The sequence below is a fragment of the Pipra filicauda genome, unplaced genomic scaffold, assembly GCF_003945595.2.
Source record: "Pipra filicauda isolate LSUMZ 115617 unplaced genomic scaffold, ASM394559v2 scaffold4_size7858003_pilon, whole genome shotgun sequence".
Taxonomy (NCBI): domain Eukaryota; kingdom Metazoa; phylum Chordata; class Aves; order Passeriformes; family Pipridae; genus Pipra; species Pipra filicauda.
In genome coordinates, this window is record NW_024104643.1 from 4,648,707 (window position 1) to 4,666,719 (window position 18,013).

At 37.2% G+C, this 18,013-nt stretch overlaps 1 protein-coding gene across 6 annotated transcripts in view; it reads left to right on the forward strand.

Moving 5' to 3' along the window:
* CTNNA3 (catenin alpha 3) overlaps window positions 1-18,013 on the forward strand; it is a 396,734-nt gene that overhangs the window by 255,958 nt on the left and 122,763 nt on the right. For all 6 annotated transcript variants that reach the window (XM_039386770.1, XM_039386769.1, XM_039386771.1 and 3 more), the window contains 2 exons: window positions 6,549-6,629; window positions 11,767-11,919. In XM_039386770.1, coding sequence (XP_039242704.1) covers window positions 6,549-6,629; window positions 11,767-11,919 — 234 coding nt within the window. The remainder of the gene's footprint in view (window positions 1-6,548; window positions 6,630-11,766; window positions 11,920-18,013) is intronic.

Sequence of the window (18,013 nt, forward strand, 5' to 3'; positions counted from 1 at the left end):
CAGTTCCACATGAAAGAATCCCTATTTGCTCTGTTTGCATATGATTTTCTATGCCCTTGTAGGGTTTGGTTTCCCACCCTCCTCCTGTTTTGGTTTTTTTTTTTTTTTTTTAAATATACTTCAATGTTTATCACAGAAGTATGTTTTCTTAAGTCAGGTGTCTTTAAGGAAGTGCACTAGGGTAGGTGTATTAGAGTAGGAAATCTGTGTCACTGAGTGAATATGGTGATTTTGAACTTAATACCACAGGTGGGTTATTCATTCTTTGTGCTTCCTCCATTAAAAAAGAAAGGTAATGTCTGTCCTCATATATTAATTCCCCCTTGCAGGCTTTTGATGCACAGTAAATATAGGCTTTGAAATGCTTTATGGAAAGGTCTGAGAGCTTTTGTCTTTTCAAAAGAATTTTTGTCCTTTAAAATGTCGGAAATGTCAAGTTCTGCCTTTGCTGTGTTGTCAGCGGATTCCTTGAATAACTTCTAAAATGTTCATTTAAGAGATTTCTCGGGCAGAATTTAGTAATGTGTCACTGCTGTGAATCCTGTGTGTATAACTGTTCCTGCATCGAAATAGTTCCAGGTTTCAATGAGGTTATCTGCGCTCAAAAAGTTATTCCTATCCCCTTCCAGGATGCAGAATAAAGAGAGGTCTTGAAAAAAAAGTTTGTTTGAAAACGTGGGACAGACTTGGAAACTAGAACTGTAAAGAACTGGCTTCCTTTTGTGTTCAAATCTGACGCAAACTTGTCCGTTGAGATCTACAGGTTTGGAGAAGATCATTTTGGTTTATTGAACTAGACATGTGACCTTTAAGAAGGGATCTTGTTTTTTACTTGGACATTGCACTTTGAGGAGCAAGCTGGAAATTTGAAGGGTAAAACAATATTTACATGAATTCTGCATTTAAGGGGCAAATATTTCTGGGACCTAGTGACATCCAGATTGGTCCAAAGAGGTTCTGCCCCAAACTTGGCACTTCTCACAGGTGTGTCGTAGCCAAACACTAATCTTGGATGTTTTGTCTCTCTGTGTGACCTTCAAGATGCCAAATCCTTTGTCTCCTCCCAGCAAAGAATGTAAGAAGTGATATTAGTTTTAGTTACTGATGGCTGAAGCACTGTGTTAACTAATTTTGGCAGAAGGAAACCAACTGTAATCAAGGTGACAAACCTCTTGACCCTTCTCCATTTATATTAAAGCATGTGAACTAATAAAGACTGCAACAGGTTTGAACTGGATCTTCCCTTACAAAGACTTATAAGGTTGGGGGTTTTTTTGATGCAGGTGCTTGCAGGTGTCTTTGTGAATTAGGATTTGAAAGATCAGGCTTTCTGTGAGCTGGGTACAAAAAAAATGTTTTTGTCTTTGCACAGCAAATTCAGGTGTGGAAATTTCCCAAGTAATGACAACATTGTTTCAACGTGCAAAATAAATTGTGTCACTGCTTTTTAGACAATTTTTTTTTCATGCTCTGGTTTTGTTTAGAATTCGCAATGACTTTGTAACCCAAAAGAAGAACCATTTATAAGCTCCATATACAAAAAACCATTAAATGTTAAATGCTAAATTGTAACAACAGACATAAAATGCTGGGTATCTCTATAGAGGCTCTGACTTTGCTTTAATGTCTTAAGTTGTATGATGGTTCATTTCTTTGTTTTTTGTTGTTTGTTTGGTTTTTTTTTTAAATTAAGGTACAATGTACAGGAGCATATAATTACTGAGTATAGCATTATTGTCAGTCTACATATAGCCCCAAATAATCAGTCATTTAATTAGAGCTCTGACATTTCTTAACTTATTGTAGTATTGATTGGTGTTTACCTTTTAGCTTGACTTTTTTTTTGAAAAATATTTCCATAGAGAACTGATTTCGATAAATGTGCTAGTCTTTTTTAAAATAAAATTGTCGTGGGAAACGTGGAACTAAATCAAAATATGTTTATCCCAGAGTCATGGTACGCTGCTGGAGACAGTTGACAGAAGGCAGATTTAGATTGGATATTGGGGAGAACTTCTTCCCTGTGAGGGTGGAGAGGCCCTGGCACCTGTTCCCAGAAAATCTGTGGCTGCCCCATCCCTGGAAGTGTCCGAGGCCAGGCTGGATGGGGCTTGAAGCAACCTGGGCCAGTGGAAGGTGTCCCTGCCCATGGCAGGGGATTGCAATGAGATGATCTTTGAAGTCCTTTCCAAACCAACCATTCTGTGATTCTGTGATAAACAAAGGAAGTCCTGGCAGCAGATTGGATTTCTTTTTTCTATTCATCCCTCCCAGGATTGTACAATGAGTATTTGGGAACAGACACATCCCATGAAACAAAACGTGTTTTGGGGCCATAGGTCTTTAAGTATGGAAATCTATTTCCAGGAGAGTCTTTGAGAACAATATGGCTTAAAGTTATGTATTTGGTTTTTAAAATCTATGTAATTTTAAACATTCCAGTGAAGTATCACTGCTTTGTTTCAGCTTATATTTGTTTAGATTAATGTGTAAATCCAGGAAGGCAAGATGAAGTTCCATCTGAATATGTGAATATATATGAATATGTGTATATATATATGAATATATCTGAATAGGATGAAAGTAAAGTAGTTTTTAAGTTTATAGCTGAGACTCCAGCAGTTCCGGAATACGGAATTCAGCAGGTATCTGTTCTCGTCATGGAATTGCTCCTTTTTACTCCACAACATGGAGAGGCTAGAGACTACAGATGTGGTTTAGAACATGTATGACTAGTTCTGAAAAATATTGATTTTATATTTGAAATCCCAGTGTCTCCCTCAGGTGTGTATGTCCAAAATATCCAGGGTGCTTTGTGAAGGCCTGTTACAATTTACTTTTAGAAGTTTGTGTTTTGCTTTTTGCTTTTTGTTTGTTTGGGGTTCTTGGTTGGTTTGTTTGTTTTTGTTTTTAAATATGAGTATTTTGAGGGACTATTTACAAGACAAACCCTCAACCTACCAAATTAATTCTCTCTCCCCACCCTCTATATAGAGTAGAGGTTTAGGACCTTCAGAGGGGATGCAGAAGTGATTTCTGTAAGGAGTGCAACCTTGCAAGGTTTAAGTAAATCCTTGTGACTACTTTATCACCAGTACATACCCAAATAAACTGGCTCCATTTCACTTGTTTGGTTTAGTCCTGCTAATGAGAGTACTTCAGTTCTCTGTTGTAACTGAATTCTGGATTATGGCTAAAGTGGGAGTGTTCACTGACTGATGTAATGAATAGTATTTGCTGTTTTAATACTTATGGCTGATTGTATCCTCTTATATATCCTTTTTTATATAAGTGTTTATAAATTTAGCTCATGTCTATTAGCCTGAGTACTAGAAGAAATTAGATGATCATTTAAGTAGTCCTGCCCAAATTGTGATTTAAATGAAGTCCATTAAAACCAGTGGGGAGATAGTCCTGTGTTCAGATGAGAATCTGCCCTTAGATATGGATTGTTTTAAATGAAAATCCAGCAGGAAAGATTTTCTGCTCGTGTGGTTTTTGAGTCATTCAACTTCTGTTGTTTTCCAGTGTGTGAAATAGGTAGGCCTGTGTTATTATTGGCAATACCCAGCATTTATTTCAGGCTATCCAGTGTTAATTAAAAATACTTTTTTTCACTTAGTGGAGTATTAATAACAGTGTGACTTAGTGCTTGTAAAATGTTTCAAATTTTAAAAATGCATTGAAATAGGAGCGGGATATTGCTTTTAGAATCTTTACAAGGGAGCCATATCACTGCTATTACATATATTTAACAGAAAAAAACAGTAGGTGAATGCAGGAAAACTGAAAGGAGAGAGCTCAACTGCCTGATTTTTGAAATCCAGGCCCAGAATAGTTTGCATATTTTTCCTACCCCTTATCCTGATTCAGTCACCCTGTACAAGAAGGAACTATTTCAGGATAGGCTTGTTTGTTTTGAAGTACAGCAGTTATAAGAATGTTAATAGACAAGCAGATGCAGAGTGTTGCAAATACAGACCTGTGAGCTCTATCACTGGAGAGTGGAGCAGTGTAGGGGTGTTTGGATCACCTTTAGTTTCACTGTGCCATCATTTTAATAGACACTTTTAAAATATTAAATCTGGTCTTTTTAGTTCTTAAAAAGTGTAATCATCTAGTCTAGATCTTGAACTGTAACTGTCATGTACAGATCTGAGGTGGAAGTGTGCAGAGGAATAAAAACTTGAAGGAGTAATTCAGCATCTAAAGGTACGTGGGACCAATGGGTGACTGGAGAACTCAGCACGAGGCCACTGATGTTTGGGAGTGTTCCCACGGGAGACTTTGTAGTCAGGTGTACCTCTGACTTGAAAGGACTGTACACAATTTAGAAATTCTAAAGTCTTTATAAGCAGGATTTGTGTGAACAGCAGTGTGGGGTTTTTGCTGTTTAAATTTCTTTGAAGAAGAAAGAGAGTCTGCAGTTCTGAGGTTACCTGCATTCTGGAAATGTCCACATTCTTCAGCCTGAAGCTGCATTTTACAACTTATTTGGCTCTTGGGGAAAACACAAGGTGAAGGATAACTTCGGTTAAAGTTAGATTTGCTTTCTAGACATTGACTATTGACAATGTTAAGAATTTGCAAATAAAGAATTTTTTTCCTTGTTTTCCGTTCAATATATGCCACTCACTGACTGAGTGGTTTAGGTTTAGGTTTGTTTAGAGCCAGTTGTATCATTAGTTGCCACCTTTGAAGTTAGACATTACTAGAGAACTAAAAAAAAAAAAAAAAAAAAAAAAAAACCCAGTATTTTACATTGATTCTGTCTTAGTGGAAAATAGGCTCTGACTGTAAAGCTTTCAAAGGATGTGCCATCTTTGTAGTCTGAAAATGCATAGGCATAAGCTGAGTTGTATCCACAGTGCTTTTACTGGCCCTGTTTACCTGGTAGTTTTTTGAAGGGATAAGTTTTCTTGTCAAGTTTTACAATAACTTACAAAACATAGTAGAGGAGACATTATTTGCTTTGGTTCCCGTGCCAGCTTTGGTATGAGCACCGATTGCATTACCGTGATACAAAAAGTGAATGTCTACCTTTAGGGATTCCTTGAAGGTTTTAGGGTGAAGTTCAGACCTTTCTCCAAGACCTGTAAACAATTTCAGAAATAGAAAAATCACAGGAGAATTTCTAAGTCCCCCTGAATATATAAGCTCAATTTTTAAAGTAATTGTTCCCTTTAGACTAATAATTTCAAGGCATTCATTTTATTACATTGCTCTTTCAGTTTTAATATAAAGGTTTTTTCCTGATCATCTCTAGTCTTTGCTTTATTATTATTAAGCATATTGCTCTGTTCACAGATTATTTTGTGGTTTTTTTTTTTTTAGCAAGGAAATAACTCTGACTGATATATGATTTATTGTAGATAACAAGGTGCCTTGTTATCTAGTAGCTACACTTAGGTGCCTACTGAGATATTACAAATTCTATATTAATTTTAATATTATTTACAAAACAGGAGGGTCATGTTCATAATACAGACATCCTGGTGTACTCTCTCTGAAGTCCAGATGTTGTGGTCAGTATACACAGCTATTTCTTCAACATTTATGAGAATCTGGTTCTTTTTGCTGTAAATGTTGAGCGCTGACTTAAGACTTTGTGTAAAGACACTTTCAGTGTTTGTGGTTCTTTCCTTCAGACCAGGGCAGTCCAAAGGTAGTGAGTAATGATTGTTTGCTTTAGGGAAACAAACTTCATGAGGCATTTTTGTTTTTCCTGTAGTTTCTTTGCTAACAGGGAAGAAAAATATCCCAACCAGCTATAAGACACAGAGCTATTATGGTGATATTGTACAGAAAAAACGCTGGGCAGTCCAATAAAAGTGTTAACTACACTTTTCAAATAGCTAACAATGATATAAGCACTTTGCCTACAGGTAGAAATGAAAAAAAATAACATTGTTTAGGAAGTGTACAACTGATTCTCTTAAGACCTCTCCAGTATCACAAGAACTCAATCTTCTGGATGCTGAGAATGAATGTGCTGTTAAATGAAGAGGTACCATTTCATGAGCAATGAAACAACATCATTTCATTGCAACAGCTTGGACATTTTGAAACTCCTCCATTCTGTGTTCCATGTTCCAGGAATTAAATAATGAGTGCTGCAAACTAAAGCATTACCAAACTGCATTGTGGGCATCTGAATTTATTACTTGTTTGTAGACAGATAACATTATTTTTCACACGAATATGGTGATAATGGATTGACATCAATAGTAATAATAATAATTCTATTAATGTTCTTCCACAAGTAACCCCGGATTACACTAAGAGTATTACAGCAATTCAGAAGTTGAAAAGTTTTTAATTTTGTTCCTATAGACTGCTACTAAAGCATATGTTTTCATTCAGCAAATTACACTTATCACCACAAATTGGCATTCTGTACATATTGGCTCTTGAAATGTATTAAAATCTGAAAAATCTGTACACATATATGATTTACCAAATGCTCTGCTGAACTGAGGACAAAAAGAACATGCTTGCTGAGAAATCACAATTAACCATCTTTGTGTTTTCTGTCACATTTATTACAGGCTGACAAGAAAGTGAGAAGTAATGCCTTGAACGTGGCAATAGACAGTATGTGCAAGAAGACAAGAGATCTCCGCAGACAGGTGAGCAACCTCGGGAAAGGAAGAGGTAGAAAAGGGTCTTGAAGGATGCCTTTCAAAATTGCTATTTTCAGTTTATGCATTTTGAAAACAAAGAGGGTTTTTTTTACCATATTAAAAAAATATTGAAGATAGTTGCACTATTCCAGGGGATATACACATACAAGTTTTTGAAACTCTGGGAAAAATCCAAATTATACTGGCTGAAGATATATTTGTACATAGGCAAATCTCTGCATGTATACATGTCTAAATATATATTTTCTATAGATATATATTAGTAATGTACTCTGGACATCAAGATTCTTTTTATTTTAAATAAGCTTAATTTATTATTGGTTGTTGGAACAGACACCATGAAGGAACTATGGAGTCACTATGTCAAGGTCTTTACAGTTGTGAGAACTCTTACAGCACAAAGGGTCCTTGGAATACCTGGTCCACAGTCCACCCACCTGTTTTGCATCCTAGCATCCTAAAACTAGTGTGAGACATGGACCAAAATCCACAACATCTTTTCTCTGCCAGAAACTTCTTTGAGAAAAATTGTAAATTTTGTTGAAGGTGTATCATGTGCCAGTTTAGAAAAGAAAGCTGAAAAGCCAGTAGTTATTTCAGCCAGGCTGCCCCACCTATAGGAAAGGTCATGGCTGCACAGAACATGAGCACACACTGTTTTGGTCCTGCCTCTGGCTGTGGCTATTTAACAACCCTCTGGTGGAAGAATATCTCTCCCGACTTCGTGTACAGTCTTACAAGCCAGCCTATGCTTCAAAATGATGAATAAATTCCTTCCTGCTTCCATAATCAGCCAGGGGAAGTCTTGAAAGATGAGATGAATATCAAATAAATATATATTATAGGTATATGTATATATTTGTTACTAACTAGCTATCCAATTTCTGCTTACGTTCTGTCAAAAATATGTTCAGTGCAGAGACCTGGCAACTTGCATCACGAGCTCAGTGTGTCTAGGAACAATCCCATTCTGCCCTACAATCTCTTCCATGAGTTAATTAAACTCCAGCTTATAACAGTCTATTGACTCTGTTACAGTGGTTAAAAGCTGTTAACTGAGTCAATTTGTGTCTTTCTGTAAACCTTTGGAAAATGTTCAGGCTGAATGTAATTATGCCCAATTTATAGCCAATCTAGAACCAGTAATTTTCTCTAACCAGAATAGCTCTGTGGCTTCTTGACATTTTCCACTGGAAAGTATTTATGAGAAATATTTCATCTGTCTCCTGTTTTATGTTCATACATGTGAATTGCATAAGAATTGTTTTAGGAAGGGTGCTTACTGCATGCCTAATTCCTGATCTGGGAAACATGAAATTGTGAGTTCTGTGCCAGCAGATATTGCAATAGAGCCTTATTTACTTTCACTTATGAACATTCATTATTTTGTCTCCCAGCAATTTTACAAGAAACATGAAAATTGTTGTTTGCTCTACTCTTTATAGCTTTTATAATACCTTTTTTTTTTTTAAATGATACTGTGTATCCTCTTTGGTGTTCCATCAGTCACTCACAGTGGATTTGGGCCTATGGTGTGCGCTCTGCTTTCAGCCATTGCTGGCATTGCCTCTGCAAAATTGGGGTTAAACACCAAACCTTATGAACTTGCATTTTGGGAGTCTCTTCAGTAGTACCCAATAAAGAGAACCGTCACACAGATGCTGGCCCAGGCACCAGCCTGACTGTGGGCTGTGCCATGGCCCCCTTTGGAACACCTTTGTAGGCCTCAGGAAGTGGGGTGAAAGAGGGCTCGTGTCTGACAAGACCTGAAGGTAAAGGCAGCCACCTCAGTAAGAGTGTATCCTGGAAGTTGTGAAAGGTCTCTGGCTTTTCGAGGGAAGTTATTTGCATTCACTTCAAGAACTTGGCCACTTACTTGTGGAGATTTTAAGCTATTCTGCTTTGTTTTGATTTTTACTTGCTTTGTGCCAGAGATGTGCATGCCATTTCTGGGTGTGCAGCTTTGCCTAGGTCACTGTTCCTTCCTAGTAGAGCTGTATGAATACTTAAGAAGGAATTGCCTATTCATTCTAATTTCTAATTATGGAAAATTACCGTACTCAGTTCTTGCCTCCCAGTTGTTTCCCAGTGTAGCGTGAATGGACTGCACAGATGTTTCTCCTATGGTTTGCTGCAGTTTTGGCTGGTTGGTTGTTTTTCTAAATGTTATTCCTCAGGATGTTCTTATATTTCGATGTTCCTTCTTCATCATGGATAGCTTTTCCTGAACACAAAGGAGATTGCCTTGCTGGCATCCCTTTGAGACAGGAAAGAGAGATCCCTCAATAATAACTGATCTGTGGTTTGTCCAGGACTTTTGCCAGGGTAGTCTTTTGAGGCAAGAGGCAAATAGAGGCAAACACAGTTTTCTGTGCTCATCAGAATACTGATGTTTAATAGTGTTGTAAACAGCTGCTGGCATTTTCTTCTCTACCTTCCACTGTTTTTAACAACCTTATGCCCCATGTTTTATAAACAGCATCTTTCTATATTATTTTTTAATGCACTTTGATATCAAAACAAAAATTCCCCATGCTTCTGTAACAGTCTGCTCAAAGGGTAAGAACAAGACCTTGCATCTTAAAAATAAAACAGTTTGTCAGGCATCATCCTCCCCTGCTTTCCCTCTTGTGATGGTGTCTCTTTCACTTAAAATATGAGAAAAGTTTTAATTATAGCACAATAACTTCCCAGCATTGCCTGCCAGCACTGCTGCTGCTGTCCTGTGTCTGTTTGTAAGCCTCCCTGTGTGGTTTGCTGTTAGCATTTTGCTCTAGAGGTGGCCAGAGTCAGACTTACTGAGTCATGAAAACAGTTATGCTTAGGATGAAAAGAAATAAGATATTGCTTCAGATATTCCTTTTTGTCTTTTGTCTTTCCCCTCTTTTGTTCTACATTGCGTTTCTTGGTTCTTTAATGCTACATGAGCCATCCTTTGAAAAATCTCAGCTTTGTGTATTTCTTTTGGAGACCTGAAACTGGAACATAATTTCAAACTTGTTTGTATTCAGTAAAGACACAGCATTATCCTTTTTTTTTTTTTTTTTTTTTTTTTTTTAAGAAGGCATGATCTGCTGTTTAATTGCAGGATAGTGGATTTCTTAGAACAAAATAATAATGATAATTTATATGTGAGAGGTTAATTAAACCAGGCAAACCAGTAAAAGGCTATAGCAAAGAATTATGCAATGAGAGATAAAATTAGGCTGCTGGTTTGAAATTGGATGCCTCAAACTCACCACAAATGTGACTGAGGTTATTACAGTCACTGGTCCTCAGATAATACACTAAGGCTGCAAAAGTCCTACAGCCTAGGCTGTGCAGAACCCAAAAATATTTCTCTTGGAGATAACGAATCATCAGCCATGGATATAATGGTTCCACAGGTTTTTGTTGATTTTGTTGTAAATTGAAATCTTAAGTTTTAAACTGTGATTCTTCAAGGTCACATTCATGTACTTAATTTTAAACAGGAAAAAAATGTCTGTTTTCTTCAGCTGGGCCTTTCCAGCAGAAAAATTTCAACAGGTAACTTCTCAGGACTGGAGGTTCAACGTATTTTTTCCTACTAGTGAAAGTTTTCAAAACTTTTTAATAACTTTTTTTTTTTTTTTTTTTTTTTTAATTCCAGCCTGAATGAAGCTGAGAATGTAAAAAATCCAATTATTGGAATCGCATAGCCTTTGTCTTTCTAAGTTCCTTTCAGAACAGACAGTGTGTCCAGATAGCATATCCCAATGGGATAGGCTGCAGCAAGTTAGAAGACAAAGAAACCATTCCAAACATGTGTGTTTTTTGGAAGATTTGTCTGTCCCCTTGGTGAGTCAATGAGAGCTGGCTTTAGATGGTGAGGCTATCTCAAAGGTAGTGGTGAAATTCATATCCAAATCCTGTCGTGATAATCAACAGATTTCTCTGCTATTATTTTTGCTGTGCATGGTCACTGCCCTACCTACAAGCACAGCAGCATCAAAAAGACTGTGGGTTTTTGCATTTTTCTATTGGTAGGAGCCTTTACTTCTACTGAGTTTTCACACAGGTGCACTGGGGCAAAATTCTGAGTGAAAACATCTTTGGCAACAACCCTGTCAGTGCTTCCAAATACTTTGTTTCCTTTTCTGTCCCAATCAATATCTTTTCTGTATATTATAAAAGTAACATTTTTGCAGTAGGAAATTCAGCAAACTTGATAATTTAGTTACATTGCATGTATTGCTACAACTGGTATGTTTGTTGAGTGTTCCATGATTAAATTGAATAATTGTCATGTATGGGTTTATAACATGCAGAATAACCCCTTAAGTGCTGTAACGTCCTGGAGATCAGTTATAAACTTATGTGAAACCTAATTTAAAAGGGATAATTTGTAGCAGAATGTTACACTTCATTAATAATTTAAGCAAGAAGTTCAAGAACAATTTATTTTAGCAGAGAAAATTGAACTTCATACTCATTTATAGTTCTTCTTGCTCTATTAATACGTTATCAGGTGGCATAATCAGTAATCTCGGTGACATAATTACCACGAAGGCGACCATCTTGCAAATCAGACTCTGCTGTTGGATTTCCCAACAAGAAAATATTTGGGTAATTTTACAGTTATGAAAACGTGTGATGAAGACTATTTTGGGAGTGCAAACATAATTAAATTAATATTTTTCTCTGTAAAATTAAATAGATTTCTCCCTTGGCATCTGAGTTACAAGGGACAGTACCCAGGAGACATGAGATCTGATCTAACTAATTTTTCACGTGTGAAATCATGTAAGTAGTCGATTTTGTCATCAAGGAAGGAGAATATTTGTTTGGCTCCCTTGATTTCAACAAAACTAGTATATGTTGTAAGTGTTTCATGTGTCTGTACACACACACACAGACATTTACACTTACAAACATGCGTATTTAGGTAGTGGCATATTAAAATTGTCCCTAAAATTAAATACAGCTTTCTGTGTAACAGATAAATTGCAGCTGCAGTAGGTTTCAGACACCCAATCTTGCAAATAATGCAGGAATACAGTGTGTAGATGTTTATGTTATAAAATATTAATGGCCAGTAATTATAGTAGACTTTAACAAATAGCCCAGTTAGCAGGTACTAATGTAATGCTTTCTTTTGCAGCTCCGTAAAGCCATTATAGATCACATCTCAGACTCCTTCTTAGATACCACTGTTCCACTTCTAGTTCTCATTGAAGCTGCTAAAAATGGAAGAGAGAAAGAAATAAAGGAATATGCTGCTATATTTCGAGAACATACCAGCAGGCTTGTGGAGGTATGTTTGATGGAACTGCCCTTTTTTTTGTTTGAATATATGGTGTAAATGACTTGCCACCAAACACTTCCTTTGCTGGCTGATATCATAAAACATTTAAAGCTGGCATTTTAGGAAAGAATAAATAAATGGCCTCCATTTATTTATTCTCCATTTTTTTATATAATGGCTGCAGTAAGACAGAGGGCTTTGTGGTTATATAGGATTTCATTGCATAGAAATTCGATGGTGTGGAATTGTAATTTGAGAAACTCATTCAAACTGGAACCTGAAACATTACTGGAATACTGAAGTCAGGAATTTGCAGTAATATTATCTCAAGAGCATGTAAGGAATGCATTGGTAATTTTTGTGGGGCTTTGTGAGCTTTTGGTGCTTTTGTGTGCAGTAATGCAAAAATGGGAAAAATCAATGAATTCACTTTGTGGCTAAAAATTTACTTATGAAAACTGTTTGGCTCAGAATTAATTAGTCTTGAGTGATCTACAGATAATGAAAGACAAATAGGTAGAAACTAAAGTAGAAGTATGGTATTGCATTTATGTTTCTCTTCATAGTCGTGTAATTACAGAATAAGACTGGTTGTTATTCTTTGATTTGCAAGAGTGTCTCATTTTGACCATGCTGCAAAATCAAATGAAAGTTAAAACACAAACCCAAAATTGTCAGTTTTTCAGATTTTTAATACTGAAGCTAAACCATCAAAAGAACAGGTGATCTCTGAAGATCAAATAATGTTACTGCATTTCTACCCGAATCCAGGTCAGCTGAAATACCCAAATCATTATTCATTTTAGAAGACGTGAGCCTGTAAAAAATGGAATATTCATTTCCCTTCGTGGGTTTGAATTTGTTTCACAAATGTTGGAATAGCTGGGGCCAGTTTGTGGTTAAAGGGACCAGTGGCTGCACAGATCCTCTGCCTAGAAAATCTACAAGGCCATGGGGCGCTGCCTGTGAACATGAGACTGCCCAGAAGAGAAATATCCTTAGTGCTCTTGTGAAAAAAGGAATTCTCTTACCCCACAGCCTGATCTTGCTGTGTGTGTAAATACACAGTGTGGATGTGTGCATAGTTATATTTATGCTGTGACTCAATGTGCTGCCTACACTGAAGAAAACATACTTTTAAAAATGCTTTAAGTACCTGGCTTTCAGAGAGACTGTACACAGTGCCAACTCCTGTTGTTGAATTAGTTGTTCCAAATGTTACTTTGCTGGTGCTTATATCATATTCTGCTATTGAAAATTATCATAAAGTAAAATGGAAGTTATCTTCTGGATATGTACTAAAACTGAACTGTCTTATTTAAAAGTTGCTTACATTGGTTTAATGCACTTACCAGTATCTCTGAGTGAGAGCTTGAGTGATGGTTTTTTGATAAACCGTATTTATCAACTGCTAAACTCTCCAGCAATTTAATTAGATGGTAGTTGTACTGCATCCATCAACTGTGAGCCTATCAGAGGTAAAACAGAACAAAAAGGAAAAATATAAACAACTAAGCAAGTGGCCACAAGGGGCTTTGTACAGATAAACAGATTTATCTGATTTTTAAGAAAAATTTGGTCATTTCAAGCAGCATCCTCTAAGAGAAGGAGTTATGGTAGCTGTTTTGTGGAAAGTGTAACACCAATTAAATTGATATAAATGGAATAGGATTTAAATACATTAAAGCAGTAAATCGGAAGCATATTTTGGTTTTTAGTGGCCTAAAACCTGTTAAGCTGGGAATATAAGTTGTTGCACTAGAGAACTGCACTGTTGCTTTAATTTGTCAAGGAATATAATGGATAGATAGATCTGACTAATTGTGGTTTTCACAAGTGGACATCCTTCAGAAATACACATGTATTTCAGAACTGAGAAGTGGCAGATATGTTTGTGGCTTGGTTTCCAGCTGAACATGGTGCCATGGGAAATGGATATGCTGTAGAAATCAGGTCTAGCTGAAAGTGCTCCCCAAATCAGGGAGCCTGATTCTGCAAGAATCAAGGGCAGGTCAAGGAGATGAGCTGGCTTTGAATCCTTGCCATTTCTATTATCTTTTTATTTATCAAAAAATTTAATTTTTTTGGTTATAATGGTAATATATAAACATCACTTGTCCCCTTTGGGGCAGCTGCCCAGCCTTTTGCCAGGGAAGTGTTTGGTATTGAAGTGCAGGACCATGGGTGGCACGTACCTGGCCGTGGAATACTAAGAGACGACAGGTGTAGGTAAAATATTTTAAAACCTAAATAGCTTAGGAAAGAAATGTTGCAAAAATGGCATAGAGGACTAACTGTGCCAGAGAAGGCTGGTAGGTGAGGTAGAGGAGACAGGAAGTTGTAGTATAACTGTGAAAGCAGTTTTACCATCTACATGTAGTTGTGACATCCAAGGAGTTGGATGGTTTGTGGGCACCTAGTGATAGGGCAAAGGCCAGTGATGCAAGCAAGACTGCCCATGTTGTTAAATGCAACATACCTTGTTTATCAAAATAAAAAAGGTGTTTTTTTTTTCTTTTGTAAGCTGGAAGTAGCCTTTATGGAACATGGGATGTAGTGGAGCTGCTTGCAAGCACTGAGGGGTGAAAACCAGCTCAGATGTTGGCAATCCCTAGGTTTTGTCTTGGGGAACAAAAGCTGAAAGAAAAACCCATTTACATTCTGACTGTCTTTTTTTTTCTGGCTGTAAAACACCCTAGATGTGGATGTGAGCCCACTCTAAACCTTTGACATCTCTAGCACCCCATGGTAGAGAATTTCACAGCCTATGTGTTGTGTAGAGAAGTGAAACCCCCGCATGGTTTCCTTTGCTGTCCCTGAATTCCTGTATTGGAAGAGACAATGAGCACCAGTCCCTACTTTCCTTCTCCATGCCACTTACTCTTTCAATTGTCTGCTTTCAAAGTTAAGTATTTCTGGTCTTTTAAAATTTTCCTTACTTGGAAGCTGTAAAAGGATCACCCTGCTACCTTCCCTCTGCCTTTTCCAGCACCTTGCAGCCCGTGAGGTGGTAAGGCAGAACTGTGCATGCTATTCAATACATTCAAGATATTTCCTAGAGTCTTAGAATCCCAGAATGGTTTGGGTTGGAAGGGACCTTAAATATTACCTCATTCCACTCCCCTGCCGTGGGCAGAGACATCTTCCACTAGAACAGGTTACTCAGAGCTTCGTCCAACCTGGCCTTGGACACTTCCAGGGATGGAGCATCCACAGCTTCTCTGAGAAACCTGTGCCAGGGCCTCACCACCCTCAAATGGAAAAGTTTCTTCCTAATATTCAGTCTAATCCTGCCCTCTGTTAGTGTGAAGCCATTCCCCCTTGTAAACAGGCACTCTCCATCTTTCTTGTAGGCTCCCTTTCTTTATGTACTCCATTTCCACATCCCTAAATTCCTGACAGTGTGTCTTCTGAGATGGTGCCAGACACTAAACTGCAATTTTCACAGAAAGTTTATATGACAATCCCAAAATCTTACTCCTGATTAGTACTAGTCTCTTGAGGTCTGTCACATATATGTAATACTGTGACATCCTTTGCAAATCTTCATTAGTTCTTTTATTTAGTACAGTGAACAACTTGGTAAAAAATGCGTAAATAAAAATTCATGAAAAGTTAATGTAGACACTGTGACCACAAGGAAATTTATGGTTCTCAGCTTTCTCCCAGTTTCCTGCTGATTCGTTCCTGGGGTTGAAAAAAGTGGTGCTAATCTACCTGAATCATCTGAGAATTACTGGTTACTCAGGCACCTCAGTGCCTGGAGGAGTCATGGGATCTACATGCCCAGATCTCAGTACTCCATGTACGGTACAATCAACAGTCCAGCTCTGTCTTGGCAGCCTCAGGGAGGTTATTCTTCCATTGCTTCCATGTATGAAAATAGGGCTGTCCATTTCTGCTTATTTAAACATCGCTGTTCTAAAAGATATTTATGGCATAAGGAAGATTTATGACTATTTCCTTTTCATCACATAAAGGCAAGTTTTGGCACTTGAAGATAAGTGCTGTGAAATCACCTGTATGTAACGACTGCTGAAGTTTAATGCTCTCCAAACGAAGGAAAGAGTGTGTTTAAAAAAATGTTGCTTTTCCCGAATCCAATCATGAGTTCAAGTTCAGTAAGTTTGCTCTTATAAAAAGCAATGTCTCAGCTTTATCCCATTCAGCTGAATGTGTTCCACACACAAGGCTTCAGAGCAACCCTGTTGAGCTGGGCTGATGATTTTAGTGTTGCACCAAGGATGAATTCGATAATGCTGATTTAAAAGTGGAGTCAGGACAACGTGTTGTAATAAAGAGATAATGCTGCATTCTCAAAATAATCAGCGAGCAATAAATTGAATCAGCATAGTGGTATTCCCTATACTGTTATTCTGTGGCTCAGTTATAAATATGCTGCTGTTGCCATATTGATAAAACCATCTGTGTTTAATTTTCCTTTCATGGTATTTTACCTGATTGCAGGGATTTATGAAATAAGATTCTGAATGTGGGCCACAAACACCTGTGTACTTGTGTAGTCAGAGCTCCAGTCACATAAACCCCCATTTTAGTCCTGCAGCCAGCAAGTCCAACAGTGATAGGTAAGATAGGTGATGCAATGATTTTGAGGTTACAAGATGAAGTTGTAAGTCCATTTTTAATTAAACCAAACCATTGATATTTGTGTTGTTTCCAGTCTGAGCATTTACTTGGCTGCTAAGATTAGAACCTGTACTGAGAATGCTGGCCTGTCCCCCCACCCACCAGGATCACTCCTCTCATCATTTTGCTTATGTTGTCTTTTTTCAAAATTGAAAAATTCAGATAGGTATTCTGGGATTTGGTTGCGTAGGTCTTTTTTTCAATTTCAAACTTTATTTACCCCATTTACTCTTAATCCAAGGTAAAGAATTCCCAAAGATTTCTCTTGCTTACATTTACTGCCTATCTCTTCTTTGACTAAATGATCAGTCAAGTCTGGATGTCTAATTTCTAGACAGCTGAAGTGAGGTGAGATGATTTGTACCTTGAGAGATGACTGTTGGTCTGTTTTGAGATCTACACTATGTTGCATTTTCTTACACTTCATATAGCAGTTTTAATCAGGCATATCCTGGTTTTTGGTGCAGTTTTTGAATCTGTTTTTGAAAGATCAAGGATGTTTGAAGAATAGGTTATGAAAGTGTTTTGTATATAAACACGATAAACTGAGTTGGATATTATAAAAACAAAAGTTCATTTCCTCACAAAGGTTAATCCAACAGTGTATTTGATATGGAAATTAGAAGTACTACTTGAAATGTCAAGAGATATTTTCTGTGGTTTCTATTTTAATCTGAAAATGAAAACTTCTCTAATGGAAACAGTAGGTCTTGAGAAAGAAGGTACTGTTTTTTCCCCTCTTTGAATATGAAATGTTAATTGTGCTAAGCTAAATTTCTCACTACTCTGACTCGCTGCTCATATTGTAATTTAAGAAACAAACAGTACCCTCATAGGCCAGTGACCTTTGTAAATCGGCTTGAGGAGTAATATCTGTTACAAAAACCTCTCTTCTGAATTAGCATTTGGAAGCTACATTCCTTCCTTTAAAAATTGGTTCAAGACATAGCAGAGTAATACAGGTCAGAAGCGTGTGTGTAAATTCAGTGAGGTATAAAACAGAGCAATGGGAAGACTGAAGACCACACCAGGTCTGGGGCAATAATATTTCCGGAAGTAGTAGCAACTAAAGATAATATCTCTTTCCTTGTTTTCTTGTAGTTTTGGAGTTTTTTTGTTTTGTTTTATTTTGTTTTGTTTTTCTCTTCTGAGTTTATTAACTGCTCTCTGCTCTTACCCTTGAGGTTCTGGCTACTGTTAGAAAGTGCACAGACTTGGGATGTGAGCCACACTTAGCAGCAGTATCAGCTGGTGCCTCGTGGACGGCACTAGTATTGAAAAAGCTCAAATAGTGGCAAAGTGTTTGAGATACCTTGGTCAACATCTTTGCACTATCATGACTGCACAAGAAATGCACAAACCAGAATCTCTTAGCTTTAAATGGGAATAGTGTGTTCAGGTATATGGAGGAAGTGAAACAGTCCTAGTTACATAGTAAAAAAAAAATCCCCAAACC